The 16,256-nt window shown below is 47.8% G+C and overlaps 1 protein-coding gene across 2 annotated transcripts in view; it reads right to left on the minus strand.

Moving 5' to 3' along the window:
- Positions 1 to 16,256, minus strand: part of MLH1 (mutL homolog 1) — a 44,353-nt gene that overhangs the window by 5,816 nt on the left and 22,281 nt on the right. For both annotated transcript variants that reach the window (XM_006890604.1, XM_006890603.1), the window contains exons 11-15: positions 16,054 to 16,207; positions 11,152 to 11,528; positions 8,536 to 8,684; positions 2,001 to 2,109; positions 691 to 754 (exon numbers count right to left, since the gene is read on the minus strand). In XM_006890604.1, the coding sequence (XP_006890666.1) occupies positions 691 to 754; positions 2,001 to 2,109; positions 8,536 to 8,684; positions 11,152 to 11,528; positions 16,054 to 16,207 (853 nt within the window). The remainder of the gene's footprint in view (positions 1 to 690; positions 755 to 2,000; positions 2,110 to 8,535; positions 8,685 to 11,151; positions 11,529 to 16,053; positions 16,208 to 16,256) is intronic.

A 16,256-nucleotide genomic window follows, 5' to 3' on the forward strand; every position in this document is an offset into this window, starting at 1 on the left:
CCAGCAGCTCCACAGGAGGACGGGCCGTCTCCCCTGTGCAGTGTGTACAGCCTTGGAAACCCCAGACGGTCACTGGGAGTCAGAACTGACCTGACAGCAGTGAGTGCACACGTGTGCAGTGAGCACTAGGAAATTCCAAAGGAAAATCCCCAAACGAAACCAAGTTTAATGTACAAGTATCAAGACAGCTGCTGTTCTCCACACGGAACTGCAAAGGAACACCAACAAAGAGATTCTCCCCAAATACAGACTTGACACAATCCCCAAAACTCAGCAGGCTTTTTTGTGGAATATATCAGATGAAAACAGATAAAAAACTATTGAAGTAGGTGGTATGATTTAACTAAAAATGAGGCATAAAAAAAGATACTTAAGTCTTTTTATTTCTTTCTTTGATTTAAGAGAGTATTTCTGTTCTCATCCCTTTCCAACTATCCTTAAGTAGACATGAATTAATGCCATAAAAATAACATTTCTTAAAGTAGGCTAACAAATGACTATTCTGCTAAAAAGCACAGAACTGTACAACTTGAAGATAAGTCCCTATGCAAATCACAGACTACAGAGCGTGTAGTCTAAATGTATTTTAACAAGTTTAACATGCCACAAGTATCACGAGAGAGCTATTTTCAGAAATGCTTATAGCAACTGGTAAAGATTCAGAAGTGGGCAACAGAAAAAGAAACTTACCGATAATCTCAGAACACCAAAATTGGCAAAATCATAAATGAGTATCTGGTAGAACAATTCTTCACTGAAAATAAAAATGAAGGGGCTTTTAGGAAATGCTGAATTCATGCTTGAGAACCAGGCAGTTGGAGACAAACGGGAGAAGGAGGTGAGGCTGGGAGGGTGGGGTCTGGGACCTGGTCGGCACCCTCACGTCTTCCCTTCAAAGTGTGGGATCCCCAGAGTCTGCCTAGCCACGTCTCTAAATGCACGTGGAGGGAGAAGCTAGGTTCTGGCTTCTTTCCCGTTTCTACCTCTCTCATGCTGTGATTGGTTCCTGGCATAATGGTAGTAAAATTTAAGGTGTTCTGAGCTTGGTTATTGTCCCGTCTAACATAGAGCTCTGGTGGCCTAGTGGACAGAAAGTGATGCTACCAAGCCAAAGGTGGGTGATTTTAATCTGCAGCCCTCAGGCCTGGTTTTAATGTTTTGGGTCAAACATTCTTCTAAGTGGCATAGCACTGGTCTGTCCACTTGCTGGACAGAGGTACAGCTCGTGGTTGTTACAGAGGTAACTCATGGTTGCTGTGAAGCTGAATACTGTGACACTGATGTGCCAAATGCAAGAACGGTTACCCATGGTGGACAGTGTTTGGTGGAGCTCCCCAATTAAAACAAGCTTGGAAGCGGAGTGGCATCCACTTCCGAAAAAGCTTGCCTCTGGAAACTGTGAACTTGGGAGAAACGATGAAAGTTATATAAGTGTTCAGGTCTTTGGTTCATAGGGTCACTATGAGTTTTCTATGAGTCGATGACACTTAACAACAACAACAACATTGTCCCATCTATTTAAAAGACTCTTATAAAACACCCAATAACTCCCCACTAAGATGTGACTGTGAGAGTGGACAGGAGACTTTCTAAATAATCACATGAAGACACAAGGCAGGTGATATTCCCAACACAGCTGTGAAGAATTTAGACTGACCAACAGAAAACGGGATTCAAGATACTTTTTTCATTCTTAATGTCATTTGAACTATGTAAGTCTTGCTTAAGACTTCAGTGCCGTCTCTCGACTTCAAGCGCCATGTTGTCGACCTCCATGCCATGTGGGCCAAGCGGAGGAAGAAGCGAACACACAGGCTGAAGCGTACGAGAAGGAGGCAGGCGTCCAAGTACTGTGCCCTCATTAACATGTAGAAAAATGCCACGCCTAAACGGGGTTCCACAGACACAGGGGTTACTCTTCGAGCACACGGAGGGACACAATTCAGTCCACGGCATCTTCCCACCTCTGGCTCTGCTTTTTCGTTCACCCACTGACTCACCTGAGTTTGGTGGTGTTGAGAAGGTATAACTTGGTCTGATACTGAGCCAAGGCCCACTGCGGATTCACACAGCCCACAAAGGAGTGGTTATGCAGCATCTCGCGGAGAGCTGGGGAGAAAGCACAGGAAAGCAATGGACCCCACAAACAGCTTCTCAGAGCCACAGCATCAAACACCAGAAACAGAGCTATAAGTAGGCCGAGATGCCCGCGCTGGCCCTTCTGATGAAAAGCCAAAGGGTGGATAAAATGTAAACCAGACTTTTTAAATGCAGTAAGGAACCACCAATCACTTAAGGCACACTCAAAGATCACACTCCCAGACAAAGCAGGAGCCCAGGGGAATGGTGAGACTCTTGGAGCTCAGGGACCATGAACTTCAGCTTGGAGGGGATGGTGTGGGCTGTCCAGTCAGAGCCGACTCAACAGCTGGCCCTCCAGCGGGTTTTCAGAGGTTAGGTCTGTCTTGGAGAGGGTGATACCAAGTTTCTCCTTGGAGGCGAGGATTTTGACGCTCCATCTCACATACTTTGAGCACGTGGCCAGGAGAAACTGGTCCTTGCTTGGAGACTGGAGGGACAGCACAGGAGAGGACGACCCTGGATGAGATGGATTGACACAGGAACTGGGGCAAGGGAGGTGGGTGTGCCAGAATTAGTGAGACTGGCTCTGGATAGGAATGGATTCAGAGCTGCTGGACAAAGAATTGCTATGGGTCGCAGGCGACTTGACAGCACGTAACAACAATAAATCATGTGGGAGGAGACTGGCCATCCTTCTCCTGCGAAGCAGCTGGTGAAGTCAAACCATGTGCTTTTGGGATTGCAACACAGCTTCTTATCACTAGGCCACCAGAGCTCCCTGAGGGTGTAAGAGACAGAAGAGAAAAGCCTGGAACCGTTTGAAATAGGGAGTCCAAGAGGAGACCCCTTGCCCAAAATACAGAGAACTCTCTGATGGCCTAGTGAGTAAGGAGTTGTGCTGCCAACCGAAAGGCCAGTTCGAATCCCCCAGCTGCCCCTTGGGAGAAAGATGGGCAATCTTCTCCCATGCAATTTACAGCCTCTGAAAACTTGCTGGAGGTCAGCTATGAGTTCTGACTCGATGGCAATCAATTTGAGGGTTGGCATTTTTGTAGCGTGGAGAAGCAGACATGTAAACATCTTCTATACATGCCCCTCTTCTCTTCAAAGGGCAGTAAAACACTTGCCTCCTTTTGGGTTGGAAGAGGAAACAAATTATATGCACACATCCACAGAAGGCTTTTACAATCAGAATTTGCTCTAGGTAGTGAATGGAGATTATAGTTTAAAATGATCACCAGACCCTCAAGAGAATCATATGCCAAGTTGTCTCTTGGAAAAGTCATTTCAACGTAGTCCTCAAAGATTTCCCAGATAAAATATTAAAAACTAGTTGCTGGTGTAGCCAGTCAAATAAATTACAAACCACAGAAAAGAAAGCAACAAGAATTAGAAGCCAGGAGGAACCACAGAATCAGAACAGCAATAGTTCCAAAGATTGGGAAGTCCAGCAAACACCCAAAGGACCTTCAGTATGCTTAAACTCACGTTCACTGACGTTGGCTCATTCTGACCACCAAGTCTCTGAGGCTGTAAATTTTAACCGAAGGAGGTGGCCATCTTTCTGCTGAGGATCTGTTGGAGGATTTGAACCACCAGAGGTGTAGCTTTGGGGGGGGGGGGGTCAGCAGTGCAACCCTTCGTGGATTCTGCCATGAGAGCTCTTTAAGAGAGAAACGGTGTAATTAAACCATGTTATTGTCATTTTGTGCCGTCAAGTTGCCTGCAACTCATAGCGACTCTATGTACAACAGCCCTAAACCCTGCTCTATCCTGTGCCAATCTTAGTGTCTCCGACATGTCTGTCCCCTCTTATCCTCTCCCGCTCTGTCCCTCCACCATCCCAGGCATGATGTCCCTCTCCAAGGACAGGTCCCGCCTTGCAACATGTCCAAAGTGTGTCAGATGGAGCTTCAGAACCCTTGCCATAGGAAACTTATCAAAAACAATCCATGAGATTTCTGAAAGGAGTAAATAACACTTCTGAAAGTAAAAAATGAAATCATTTAAATAAAAATCAAGATAAACTCAAGAGTGGAGGAAGTAGAATAGTTTAGATTGAAAATACAGATCAGTTGTGTAGGGAGTTGTGCTGCCAACACAAAGCCAGGGCCTCTCAGCAGTTCTAATCCACCGCTGCTCATTAGACAACGACAGATTAGACAGATGGAGCTGGAACGAACTGGAAAACTGAAATAAAGAAATCACTCAGAATGCAGCACAGAAAAAAAAGACAGAGCACAGGTAAGACGGCTTAGGAAGCATGGAAGAGAAATACAAGTTCCAGGGGAGAACAGGGTGGGCAGAGACATTTGAAGGCTCTGAATGAAAGAGAGCTGAGAATATCCCAGAAGCAACAGACAAATCCTGAGCTCTGTGAAGCCCAACAAAATCCAAACATGACACAGATTCCAAAGGACACCAAAGACAGAAAGATCTTAGAAGCACTCAGAAAGAAAAAGAGAGATTACTCATGACGTAAGAATGGTTTCGGTGTGCTAAGAGAAAAAAGCCTGCCAATCTAGAGTGCTATATCCAGTAAAAAGACTAAAAATGAGGCAGAGGGAGGTCTGTGGTCTACTGGGAAGAGGCTGAGCTGCAATCCCAAAGACACACGGTTCGAATTCACCAGCTGCTCCACAGATGGACGGGCAGGCGATTTACCGCCTCTGAAAACCTGCTGGAGGGTCAGTTACGGATTGGTTCTGACTCTATGACACATAACAATAACCACCACCCTAAAAAGAAGGATGGATGAGGTAAAGGAAAATGAAGAGTTTGCCACCCCAGCGCCCACTGGAGGCTGAGCTTCAGACAGAGCAGAAAAGGTCCAAGCCAACTAATTGTCAGGACAGGCTAAGTGGGCATCAGGGATGCAAGGACAGAGGACATGTGGGGACAGAAAGGGTGTGTACAACACACTTCCCTTTGCTTCCCTTGAAGCTGTGCCCACACGAACTCTCTAGTTGTTAAATAAGTTCTGTACTAACCCCTCCCCCAATAAAGACACTTATTTTCTTCATTCTTAAATAGTGCTCCTCTCTGTTCCCACTGGAAACTCAATGTGTCTACAGGATGTCCTGCGTGGGTGGAAAATGATCCTTTTAAAAGCTGGAAAACATAAAATAATCTTGAATAATGAGGCACTGGAGAGAAAGAGAAGCAGGCTAACTAATCCATGAAGGCAGGGTCAGAGACTTTTCCATACAAATTTTCCATGGAATGCTCTGACGCATCCCCAGCTACTGCGGGCGGCTTTGCCAGCGAGGGGCGGGGAGCTGGGAATGCTGCTGACCCAGCAGAGGGCTGTGCAACTTCCAGGCTGTACACGAACCCACAAGAGGCTTCCTAGTCTCTTCACAGGACCGGCATGTCATCCCTCTCCTAACCGTCTCCACGGCACCAGTGTCAGTGGGGTTCCCGGCTACTCTGTTATCAGCACAATGCAGGGAAGGCTTTCTGGGCCTCAAAGCCCATACACACGTCTGAGTTCAGAACTAAGACCTCAGGCCAGGCCAAACCTGAACAGAGCATTCAGTGGCCTGGTTTCCGATGTTCTTCTGCAGAGACGCAGCTGTCCATGGGCCTCCGTCTGCCGGTGCCTTTTGTGTGAGACGATTGGGAAGCCTCCCTGGCCCACCTGAGGCCATCACCTCCTGGCAAACTATGCTTATTTCTATCACAGACCCTCATGTGCCAGCTATGCTCTAAGCCTCCCCACAGTGATGTCCTCAAGGCGCAAGTCCTGGCTCGTGCCCTTGCTCTCTCCCTGAGCCCGCGGGCACACTGGACACTTGAAAACTCTTTGCTGAACTGACTTCAAGTCTCCAAAGAAACTGGTGTGCAGTGACAAAACCATGAGAATATGTACCCGTAGATCCAGGGCTGTTCCCCAAAGCAGCACATTCTCATATTCAAATGAATTTAGCAAGGAACTTACAGCATTCTTTGTCTTCATGACTTAACAGATCAAAATCTGGGAGTAGCAATGGGAAAACTGAGTCATCAGTAATCCCCAAGATACCACATCTCCTAAATTAGCCTCAATTCTGCACATGTGACTACCAGCGGTGGTCACTAGCGGCCCCGGGAACGTCTCTGATTGCTGGGATGTCCCCATTACCCTGTCCTCTCTGTCCTGCGTCCTTATCTTTAAAGCATCTGCTCCGCCTCCCTCTAGAATTAAATGAGATCATGTGTATGGTCCAGGCCATGGTCTGCATAACTGCTATTCATCAGAGCGCTGGACAGTGTCTAAGGATGACAGAAGAACTGATGCCTTCGAGTTGTGGGGCTGAAGGAGTCTTGAACATACCACGGACCACCAAGAGAATAAATGGGTCTGTCTTGAAGAGGGTGAAACCAAGTCTTTCCTTGGAGGCTAGGATTTTGAAGCTCCATCTCACCTACTTTGGGCATATGGCCAGGAGAGACCAATCCCTGGAGAAGGACATCATGCTTGGAAGGGGGAGAGGAAGCCCCCAGATGAGATGGATTGACACAGTAACTGGGGTAATGAGAGAGAGTGGGTATGTCAGAGTCAATGAGACTGGCTCAGGACAGGGCAGGCGTCAGAGCTTCAGAGGGTCATTATGAATCACAGGCAACTTGGCACATGGTAACAACAATGCCACAAAGTGTGTGAACACACAACTTTAGACATTTCCATTCACCATCTCAGCCATGGCAACAGACTCTCAACCTGATGCCTAATGTAGCTTTACACTGCACTGAAAATGGACAACTCCTGAAACTGTGACTTGACATCTGCTTGGCTTAAGAGACACGAGTCATAAAGAAAACGTGGAAAATCCCACCTCTGAGGGATCTGTCCAAATCTGAGGAGACTGCTAACTCAATCTAGTGCCGTCTACCCCTGTCTGTCATCTTACGTTCTAAGAGCTCCCGGCCTGTAAGCTAACAGCAGAGAGTGCAACCAGATCAGCTCTTCACGGGAGTGAAAACACACGACACTTGGCAGCTGTGTCTAGAATGGCGGGACCTGAGCCCACGAAGTGCTCACCCTTCCGAAGGGTGCCGAAGCCCACGGCCAGAGTCCGCTCCAGCTCACAGCGAATTGACAGACACACGGGAACGGCCTGAGCTTTCCAGGCCTTGCATCTTACAGAGTCAGCTGCCCATCTGTCTCCCTCAGAGCAGCTGGTGGGTGAGCAGCTTAATCCACCGCGCCACAAACACGCCTTCTCAAGTGCAGACACCCTGAGTCCTTCCCACACGTAAAGGCGTAGACTGGGAGGAAAAGAGGAGGAACACGAAAAAGTAAATTGAGAGCCCCCTCAATCAGCTCTATGATAATAATCCAGAGAACAGACTTAACAGGCTCCTGAGTGAGAGGCACTATCTTCAAAGAACAGGGAACAGGAGCAGGAGGGAAGGAGCGGTGGGGGGGGCAAGCTGACACGTGCTAATGAGCTACTCCAGTGTTTTAAACGTTAATTCCAAATACACACATGGGGGGGGGGGGGGGGCTGGACTTTATAAAAATTTAAAACCTACCCGAAGTATTCTACACACACATCACAATCCCCATGAAAAGCCTAAGGTATTTTTAAATAAAAATGGCCAGTCAACCCTCAAATTCAGATGAAACAGCACAGGGCTAGAGTAGGCAGAGCCAGCTTATAAAAGAACAAGCCCAAAGACTCGCACTCTTTGATTTTAAAACACTATCAATTTAAAACTAAAAAACTATAAGCCAAACCAAACATGATTCAGACTCACAGCAGCTCCACAGAACAGAAATGTCCTGCAGTTTCTACGGCTCCAGTCATACGTCCACAGCACCACCGTCCCTCAGAGGGCTCGTGGGCTCAGACCAGTCACCTTTTTTGGTCAAGCATTGGATAGGTTCATGGCTTGAATCCGTCAGCTCCTCCGTGGGGAAGCAATGAGGCAGGCTGCTTCCTTACACACTTCCAGCCCTGGAGACCACGGAGGAGCCGCTGTGTCCCGCAGCTGATGGCAGTGAGGGGGGTGTGAATGCCTTACTCCGTCCAAGCTGCTTCCCTCACATTAACACTCCAGTCAACACAACCACCTTCAAGGTAGGTAAAAGAACCTTCCCTTGTGAGAGAAGAAAACAGTGTGGCCGGAGTCTGAGACCACAGCAGTCGAGGTTCAGGTGTTTGAGCCCGGGACTCCCTGAGCAACACAACAAACATCCCATTTGGCCCATGGAGTAAGAACTGGACTGAGTTACACTGTGTCTTGTTTCAGAAACAAACTGAAGATTTTCCAAACGAAGGGTATTTTCCCTTCTCTTCTAACTGAAAACTGCTGACGCTTAAATGATGTCAGGAAGGAAAGCACGGTCTCCCTGCACGCTGGGATGGGAGCAGCCACCTGGCATCATAAACCTCTCTGCGTTTCCGGTCACTTCTGCTCAGCCCTCCGGCACTCAGAGCCCCAGGGCGGAGCCCAGGATGGACGTACCCTCATGGCCACGCGCGCCGATTTCCTCCTGGAGCGTCAGGACACTGGTGAGGTTGATGATCCTCCTCCGGGGGGTCGAGGCTGCGGTCATCTCCTTCTGAGAAGTGTCTTCCACCATTTCCACATCAGCGCCCTCCCGGGGTCTCTTTCTGCAATGAAGAGGAGACGCTGGCAGGCGACTGCTTCTCTTTCTCACGAAGTTTTCAGGTGAGCGCGTCTTGGGCACTGCACTAGGAAGAAGGCAGGCCTCCTCGGGGGCGGCGCTGAGCGTCCACAGGACTGCTGTGCGGGTGCTGGCCGGCAGGGTGAGCCTGTGTTCTGGTGACACTCAGCTCTGTTCACCTGACCACAGGGCTGCACTCACCGGGACTCGAACTCTAGGTCTCAGACAAGTGGGCTGACCCAGCAAGGCTCATCCATTCCATCCAGCCAGCCACCCGACATTGTTCTGGGCTAATTCATCTCTTCCCTCCGTCTAGCCAGCCACCTGACCACTGTTCTGGCCTAACGTCAGAGGAGCGTAAACCACTGACAAGGAACAAGACAAAGGGCCTCCCCTAGGTTTCTGTTTTGTTTGTTTGGGTTTTTTTGGGGGGAGGGAAGATTCAAACAGCAATCGACAACAAGAAAACTTCATTTAAGTGATAAAATACCATGAAGAAAACAAAATAATGGAATGGTGGAGAGGTGAGAGGCAGGGGAAGATCAGACCAAATGGAAAATGAGGGGTTCTGAGAGAAGGCAGCCTTTCCTGTGAGGCCTGAGGGTCAAGAAATCAGAGCAGTTCCAGGACGAGGGATCAGTGAGGGCACAGTGGGAGTTCAGGCCAGCCACAGATCAGTGCAGCCATGAGCGGGAAAGGTGGGCTGGAGGGAGGGCACCGTGCAGGGTACCTCAGAGGGTCAGGACGGCCATAGATCAGTGCAGCCATGAGAGGGAAAGGTGGGCTGGAGGGAGGGCACCGTGCAGGGTACCTCAGAGGGTCAGGCCAGCCACAGATCAGTGCAGTCATGAGAGGGAGAAGTGGCTGGAAGGAGGGCACAGTGCGGGGTACCTCAGAGGGTCAGGACGGCCATAGATCAGTGCAGCCGTGAGCGGGAGAAGTGGGCTGGAGGGAGGGCACAGTGCAGGGTACCTCAGAGGGTCAGGCCAGCCACAGATCAGTGCAGTCATGAGAGGGAGAAGTGGCTGGAAGGAGGGCACAGTGCAGGGTACCTCAGAGGGTCAGGACAGCCACAGACCAGTGCAGCTGTGAGCATGGGGAGATGGGTTTGAGGGAGGGCACATGAGGGGCTAGCTTTATAGCAAAAGCAAGAAAGGCCACAGAAAGGCTTCAAGAATGTGTACTATATGTTCAAAAAGGATTCTTTTGTGAAAAATCACTATGTGTTAGTTCTCCACGTGATAAACAGAAGCGTGGCACTCACCTTGCTGGGCTACTACCAGCATTAAATAAGCATATAAGTGATCTAGCTCATAATAGCTACTCAGTAAATGCTGCTGTTGTTGGGTGCTGTTGAGACAGAGGTGACTCACGGCAGCCCCCCAAGAGGATTTTCAGAGGTTGTAGACTGCAGGGAAGCGATGATCTCGTGATCAATTCAAGCCAGGAGTCTCCGCATGGCCAGCACAACTCCTTATTGACCAGGCCACTGGAACTTCCTCAATAAACTTTAGCTTCATTTATTATTCTCGGGAAAAAAACCCTTAGAGGTTACTCATCTACAAATAACGCCTCTGAAATGAGCAAACTGGAATGCAGAAAAGTTGATCAAAACCTTTCACTAAAAATAAAGGCTCAATTTTGTGAATTTTTTCCTCTGAATTTTTAACTACTGCTTAGATTGAAGATATTTCAAAGAATACTGTGGTGTGTGATCTCAAAGCCATGGTCAAAGGCAGATCGTGGATGAGGCCACAGCACGGCCCACGCAGAGGCACACGGTAAAGCAGACCAAGAAAAGACAGAAACTGTCCATAAAAAGCAAAAGATATGCACATCCATGTTTACTGCTGCTTTGTTCACAACAGCAAAGACTTGAAAACAACTCAAGTGCCCTCATCAAACGAATGGATAGAGAAGCTGTGGTATATTCACACAATGGAATACTACGCTGCGTTGAAAAACAAGGAACTCATGAAATATTATTCAAAATGGGTGACCCTGGAGGACATTATGCTGAGTGAAGTATTCCAGTCACAAAAGGACAAATACTGCATGGTTCCACTGTTGTAAAACAGGACTGACATTGGGATTGAGGGGAACCTGAGAAAGATGGGTTCAATAATGTATACTGCCTTGAAACAGATGAGGGAGAGAACTATTTAAAAGGGATGTGTGATTAGGAATTATTGTCATGACAGGAGTCCAGAATGAAGGCTGCATAGTGGAGTGAACTTGAGGGGAGGGATTGTATACAATGAATGTATACTTTTCAAAGAGAAAAATGAACTGGGGGCAAGGGTGGGCAGGGAGAAAAATGCAACAATGAATGAATGGAAGTCCAAAATCTCTGTAAATCTTCATTAAAATTAATAATAATAATAAAGAAAAGCAAAAGACAGAAGGTGGTGTCCTTAAAGGAGGGAAGCTGAGCCTGTTAAGTCAGGGCCTACCTGGGCTTTTCGGGGCTGGAAGTTGGCCCTCTCTTCTCTGCTGTTTCTGAAGTCTCCATGGTTGACTCCTCTCCCGCGCCCTGATTCTCTGCAGCCGCCTCAGCGGGGGCTGGGAGTTCGAGCATCTCCTCATCTTGTGGCCTCACACTGCCACTGGGACCACCTGTGCGCTCTTCCGGGACGAGGGCCTGGGGCCGGCTGGACGGGGCTGTGCTCACTGGCTGCAGAAAGGCATCAAGTTTCTGTTCCCGGGAATCTGTGCGAACCATCTGGTGTGCGTAGACCTTGTCTCCACTTCCAGAAGCAGAAGAAGAGGTCACCCCCATTGTGGATTTAACCACCTCTCCAGAGGGGCCAGCGAGTCCTGGCAGCAGGGTCTGTGTCAAAAGAGAAGACACAGAAGACTCAGACTTTCAAGTATAGACGTCCAGGTCCCAAAAGGGGCAATGAGAGAGAAAAAATAAAAGTCAAATATAATTTTCAATATTACAGGAGCAATTCTGCCTCAAATGTAGGGTGAAAAAGGGAACATAAAAAGCACAGAGGATAAGTGATAAAATGGTGGCACAGACGCATTATTGTTCCAACCCTTACTCCACAAACATAGCAAGAAATTCCCTGATGACATGGTGCTCAGCTCTGAGGAACTCGGAATCAGGGAGCAGAGAACGCAGCAGGGAACTGCACAGAGGCAAGAGGCAATTCAACCAGTCACACGTGGTCCGAAAGCTGTTTCTCCCACGGTCTTTGCCTCTACCCTAGTCATGTCGGCTGCCAGCTTCTGCAAAATGGGGGTGTGGACTCCCCAAATGAGAGCCTGCTTCCCTAATTACCATAGCTCCTGCTGTACCCCATACCTTTGCTCTAAAATCCACACGGCAGACCTCTCCAGAGTTCTGTGTGGAGCGTGCCAGGATCCCCCACCCAGAGGCTGTCAGCTGCAAGCCGACTATGAGTTGCTACCGAAAGTCTGTGCCGTGGAGACTGTTCTGACAACCAACACTCCACCTGCCTCCCTGCACTCACAACAGCTCAGCCATGAAGTCAGTAAGACAGACCTCTGGGGAGTCAGTTCTGGTCTGTCTGCCTCCTCTTTCAGTCGGCACTAAGACTGATGCTTCCAGAAAGCAGGCCTCTTTAGTGGAGGTTATACCCACGGCTAGTATTCTACATTCAAGTCTCTGACAGCAACAAAACAGACTTCCCCAGGATCCCTTCCGGCTGTGAAAGCTCCACCGCCAACCAGTAACAGCTGGACAGACATGAACTTTCACAGCAAGTTCTTTAAAACAGAATCAAGAAGTAGATCACCTAAGTGTAGACAGTTCCCCATTACTGCAACTCTGAAACCACGAAGACAGATCTCTGGAAGGTCCTCCTGGGCATTGCCAGGCTCTCCAACTCCTGCATCGGAGGGAAGTCAGCCTGCTTCCCTGACAGCCAGTTCAGAAACAACAAGGGAAGAAAGCTTCGGGCAAAACTAGAAGGCAAAACCCAGTCTTGAAGGGAGCTTGATGGTTGTAGGTTTTCTCACTAAAAATCATGGTCATGGAAACAGAAAAAAGATAGTAAGACTCAGCAAGAGAAGACTGCACCCTCTGGTGGAGAAATTGATTAGTACATGACATCTTGTTCCCGTTATGGTGCCTATTGGCGGACAGACTGACCACAGAAAGATTTTAAGTTGAAAAACTAGATCTATAACTACTCCAGGGATGAGAAGGGGCTATCACAGAGAGGTAGAGAAAACAGTCAGCAAAGGGTGAAGACTCTGCCTGCCTTAGAGTTTTTCTGCAGAAAGTAGTACAAGGAAAAACCGTCAAACACTGCAGGAAACAGAAAATGACCAACAGAGAAAATCTCAATGTCTCAACAACAACATCATCACAAGACACACAAGAACAGAAACAGAAGGGCCCCTGCGAACAGAAGCACTGCTGTTGTTGTACCGCAGAGCTGGAAACGACTCAGAGCTGAGGCTCCAGGGGATTCTCAGAGGCGTAAATCACGCGGGAGAAGAAAGCTCATCCTTCCTCCATGGAGCAGCTCGTGGCTTTGAACCACATGCCTTTGGGATTGCAGTGGAGTTTCTTATTACTAGGCCACCAGAGCTCCCTGTAAGCATCTGAGCATGACCAAGTAATGAGAGGAAAACCAAGAGACAAAACAAAAAACCCAGAAGATTATAGGAATATGAAACATAATCAAAGAACTAAGGGGAAAAACACACAAAGAGCCAAAAAATTTAGGGGAAACAATGCACAAACAAAATGAGGATCTGAAAAGAGGGATGAGACCTTGCAAGTGGAAGAAACAATAGCTGATTTGAGAAACACAAGAGAAAGACTTGTTGTTATGTGCTGTCGAGTCACAATAACATGAGAATATGAATCACAATATGAGAAACACAAGAGAAAGACTTACCAACAAATTTACTCTGGTACAAGAACAAATCAATGAATTGGAGGAAAGACAGTTAAAATTACAGATATTAAAGAGCAACACGAATAGAGGCTCAAGAAGGATGAGTATCATGCAATGGAATCAACAGAATCCTAACAACGAAACCAGTATGTCCACTCTGGGAATCCCAGAAGGAGATGAAAACAAAGAAAGAGACAGAAAAACCACCTGATGGAATGATGTCAGGATTTCCCCAATCTAAAGGCGGACATGAATGCAACACTAGCAAACAAAATCCAACAGTATATTAAGAGTTATACACTCTAACTCTTAATTATAGAATAAGAGTTTTTTGAGGAATGCAGGGATGGTTCAATACTAGAAGTTCAAGCAATGTAGTAAATCAAATCAGTCAGGCAAAGAAAAAGAATCACATGACAATCTGTATGGTGCGGGGCGGGGGGAGAATTTCATAAAACCCAACACCATTTCTTGATTAAAACCTTAAGGAAGACTCATATAGAACGGCAATTCCTCAACATGATTCATGGCAGATGTAAACACCTAACAATGCACTTAATGGAGAAGGACAGTGTAGGCTCTTTCCCCTTGAAATAAGGAACAAGAGAAGGATGTGTGCTCTCATCATTTTCACTTAATATCGTTTAAAAAGTACTAGGTAGAGAAACAAGACAAAGAAATAAAACTGAGTTATACTGGGGGGGGGGGAAGAGGCAAAAGATTTTCTATTCGTGGATATGACACCCCTACATAGAAAATCGAAAATCCTAGAGCCCACTAGAAAACTTCTAGAGCTATTAGCGAAATTAATAACATTGACCTCATATCCTGTAACTTTGCTTAATTTCTCTACTAGCTCTAGAAGTTTTCCTAAACTCCTCCCAGGTGATTTTTATGTGAAGCCAGGTAAAGAACATGACCCAGAGTGAATTTTTACAACCTCAAATGTTCTCTTATACCTCTCGGTCTTAGCCTTGGGGTAACAGTGGTACCAGGAACCCATCAAAACAGAATGAAGGCTGGTTCCCAAGCTCAGGCTTCCTTTGGCTCCACTCGCCACACAACCCTTTCAGATATCACTAACAGATGATACAGGGACTCCCTCCCTCTCTGCCCCAGTATCTGCAGGTATGTGGGTGAGCGGTGGCAGGAAGACCCAACTGGGTTGTCTCACTAAGCAAGCTTCCCAGCTGGGACTGTTTTCATGGAGGGCATACATTCACCTGGGAATTTTAAAACCATTTCTTTTTAAGTAGAGAGGTGCTCACAGAAGATCTGCTTGCAGGACCAATGGAGTTTAACTGAGAACTTAATGGAGGGTAGCGTTCCCGTTCCTGAACCTCCAGTGTTTGTCGTGCCTACGATGAACTCACCCTGCCCTGAATAAAGAGCTGATGACGATCATACCATCTCAGAACCGAGAGGGGTCACAAGACCGTGGACTGCTCGCCTGGCTTACTGTACTAAAGGGAAAACTGAAGCCACTAACAGGCGAAGGATTTTCTAATCATACGCACTTAGGTCTTAAGTACTCAGAAGACGAATGGTGCCAGGCCCTACGTCAGAAGGTTTCCACGCAGAGCTCACCTACTGCTCACAACTGTCCTCAAGTGGAGGCGGCCAGGCTCCATCTTTACTGAAGGAGATGCGGATGAACAAGAAGATGCCATGGGTTGAACTGTGTCCTTCATAAAGTATGCTGACGTCCAGCCCCTTAACCTGGAAATACGACCTGACTTGGGGACCTACCCATTTTCACAGGGTCATATCGAATAGGGTTGGTCCTAATCTCTTCAGTGGCATGTCTTATAAAAGGAGAGAAAGATTTGGAACCATGTAAGGATCTGTCTACAAGCAAGGAATGCCAAGAAATACCCGGGACGACCACAAGCCAGAAGAGATAAAGAATGACCCACTGCAGCCAGCAGACAGAGCACGGCCGACACCCTGCGCCTGGGCTTCCAGCCTCTACGTGAGAGCTCTGTTCTTTACCACCACCCACTCAAGGCTATTTCACTGTGACAGTTCCAAAGCAGAGGGTGTCACACAGCCAGGACCCCAGGTCTGTGTGCCACCAAAGCTCCTGTTCTTTCACTGGGCCCTGCGCCCTCTCTGAGCAAGCCCCTCCACTCTGCCCTGTGCCCAGGGGATCAACTTAACTTCTGAACATCTGCAAGGGAACAGAACCAATGATAAGAGTCCCATTTCTTGGAAGTCTGTCTTTACTAAGATTCTGAATAAGGATGAAGGAAGGAGAACTCAGGCCTTATGACTCATGCCTGATATAAACAGCATAATGCCGTCCCATTAAGGTTCGAAGAAAATGCTGCCCCAGGAAAACTACTAAGAAAGGTCTACAGCAAGGGGCAAAGATGCGAGCGGTCCTTCCTGGGGAGACGCATCGCGGGTGGAAAGCAGGAGAGAAGGGCGGGCGAGGAGAGCTGACCTGGGTAAAGTACAGCCGGGAGGAGAGCTGACCTGGGTAAAGTACAGCCGGGAGGAGTTGGAGCCCAGGAGCTTGCTCTCCACGTGCTGCTGCACACGCTCCAGGATGCTGTCCTCGTGCAGGAAGTGAACCTCATGCTTCGTGGGGTGCACGTTGACATCCACATTCTGGGGGCTGATTTCTAAACTAGCAGGGGGAAAGCGAATAATTACCTCAGGCGGTAAGAGTAGGAATC

This window comes from Elephantulus edwardii, unplaced genomic scaffold (assembly GCF_000299155.1).
Source record: "Elephantulus edwardii isolate Elephantulus edwardi_28Jun2011 unplaced genomic scaffold, EleEdw1.0 scaffold00091, whole genome shotgun sequence".
NCBI classification, from domain to species: domain Eukaryota; kingdom Metazoa; phylum Chordata; class Mammalia; order Macroscelidea; family Macroscelididae; genus Elephantulus; species Elephantulus edwardii.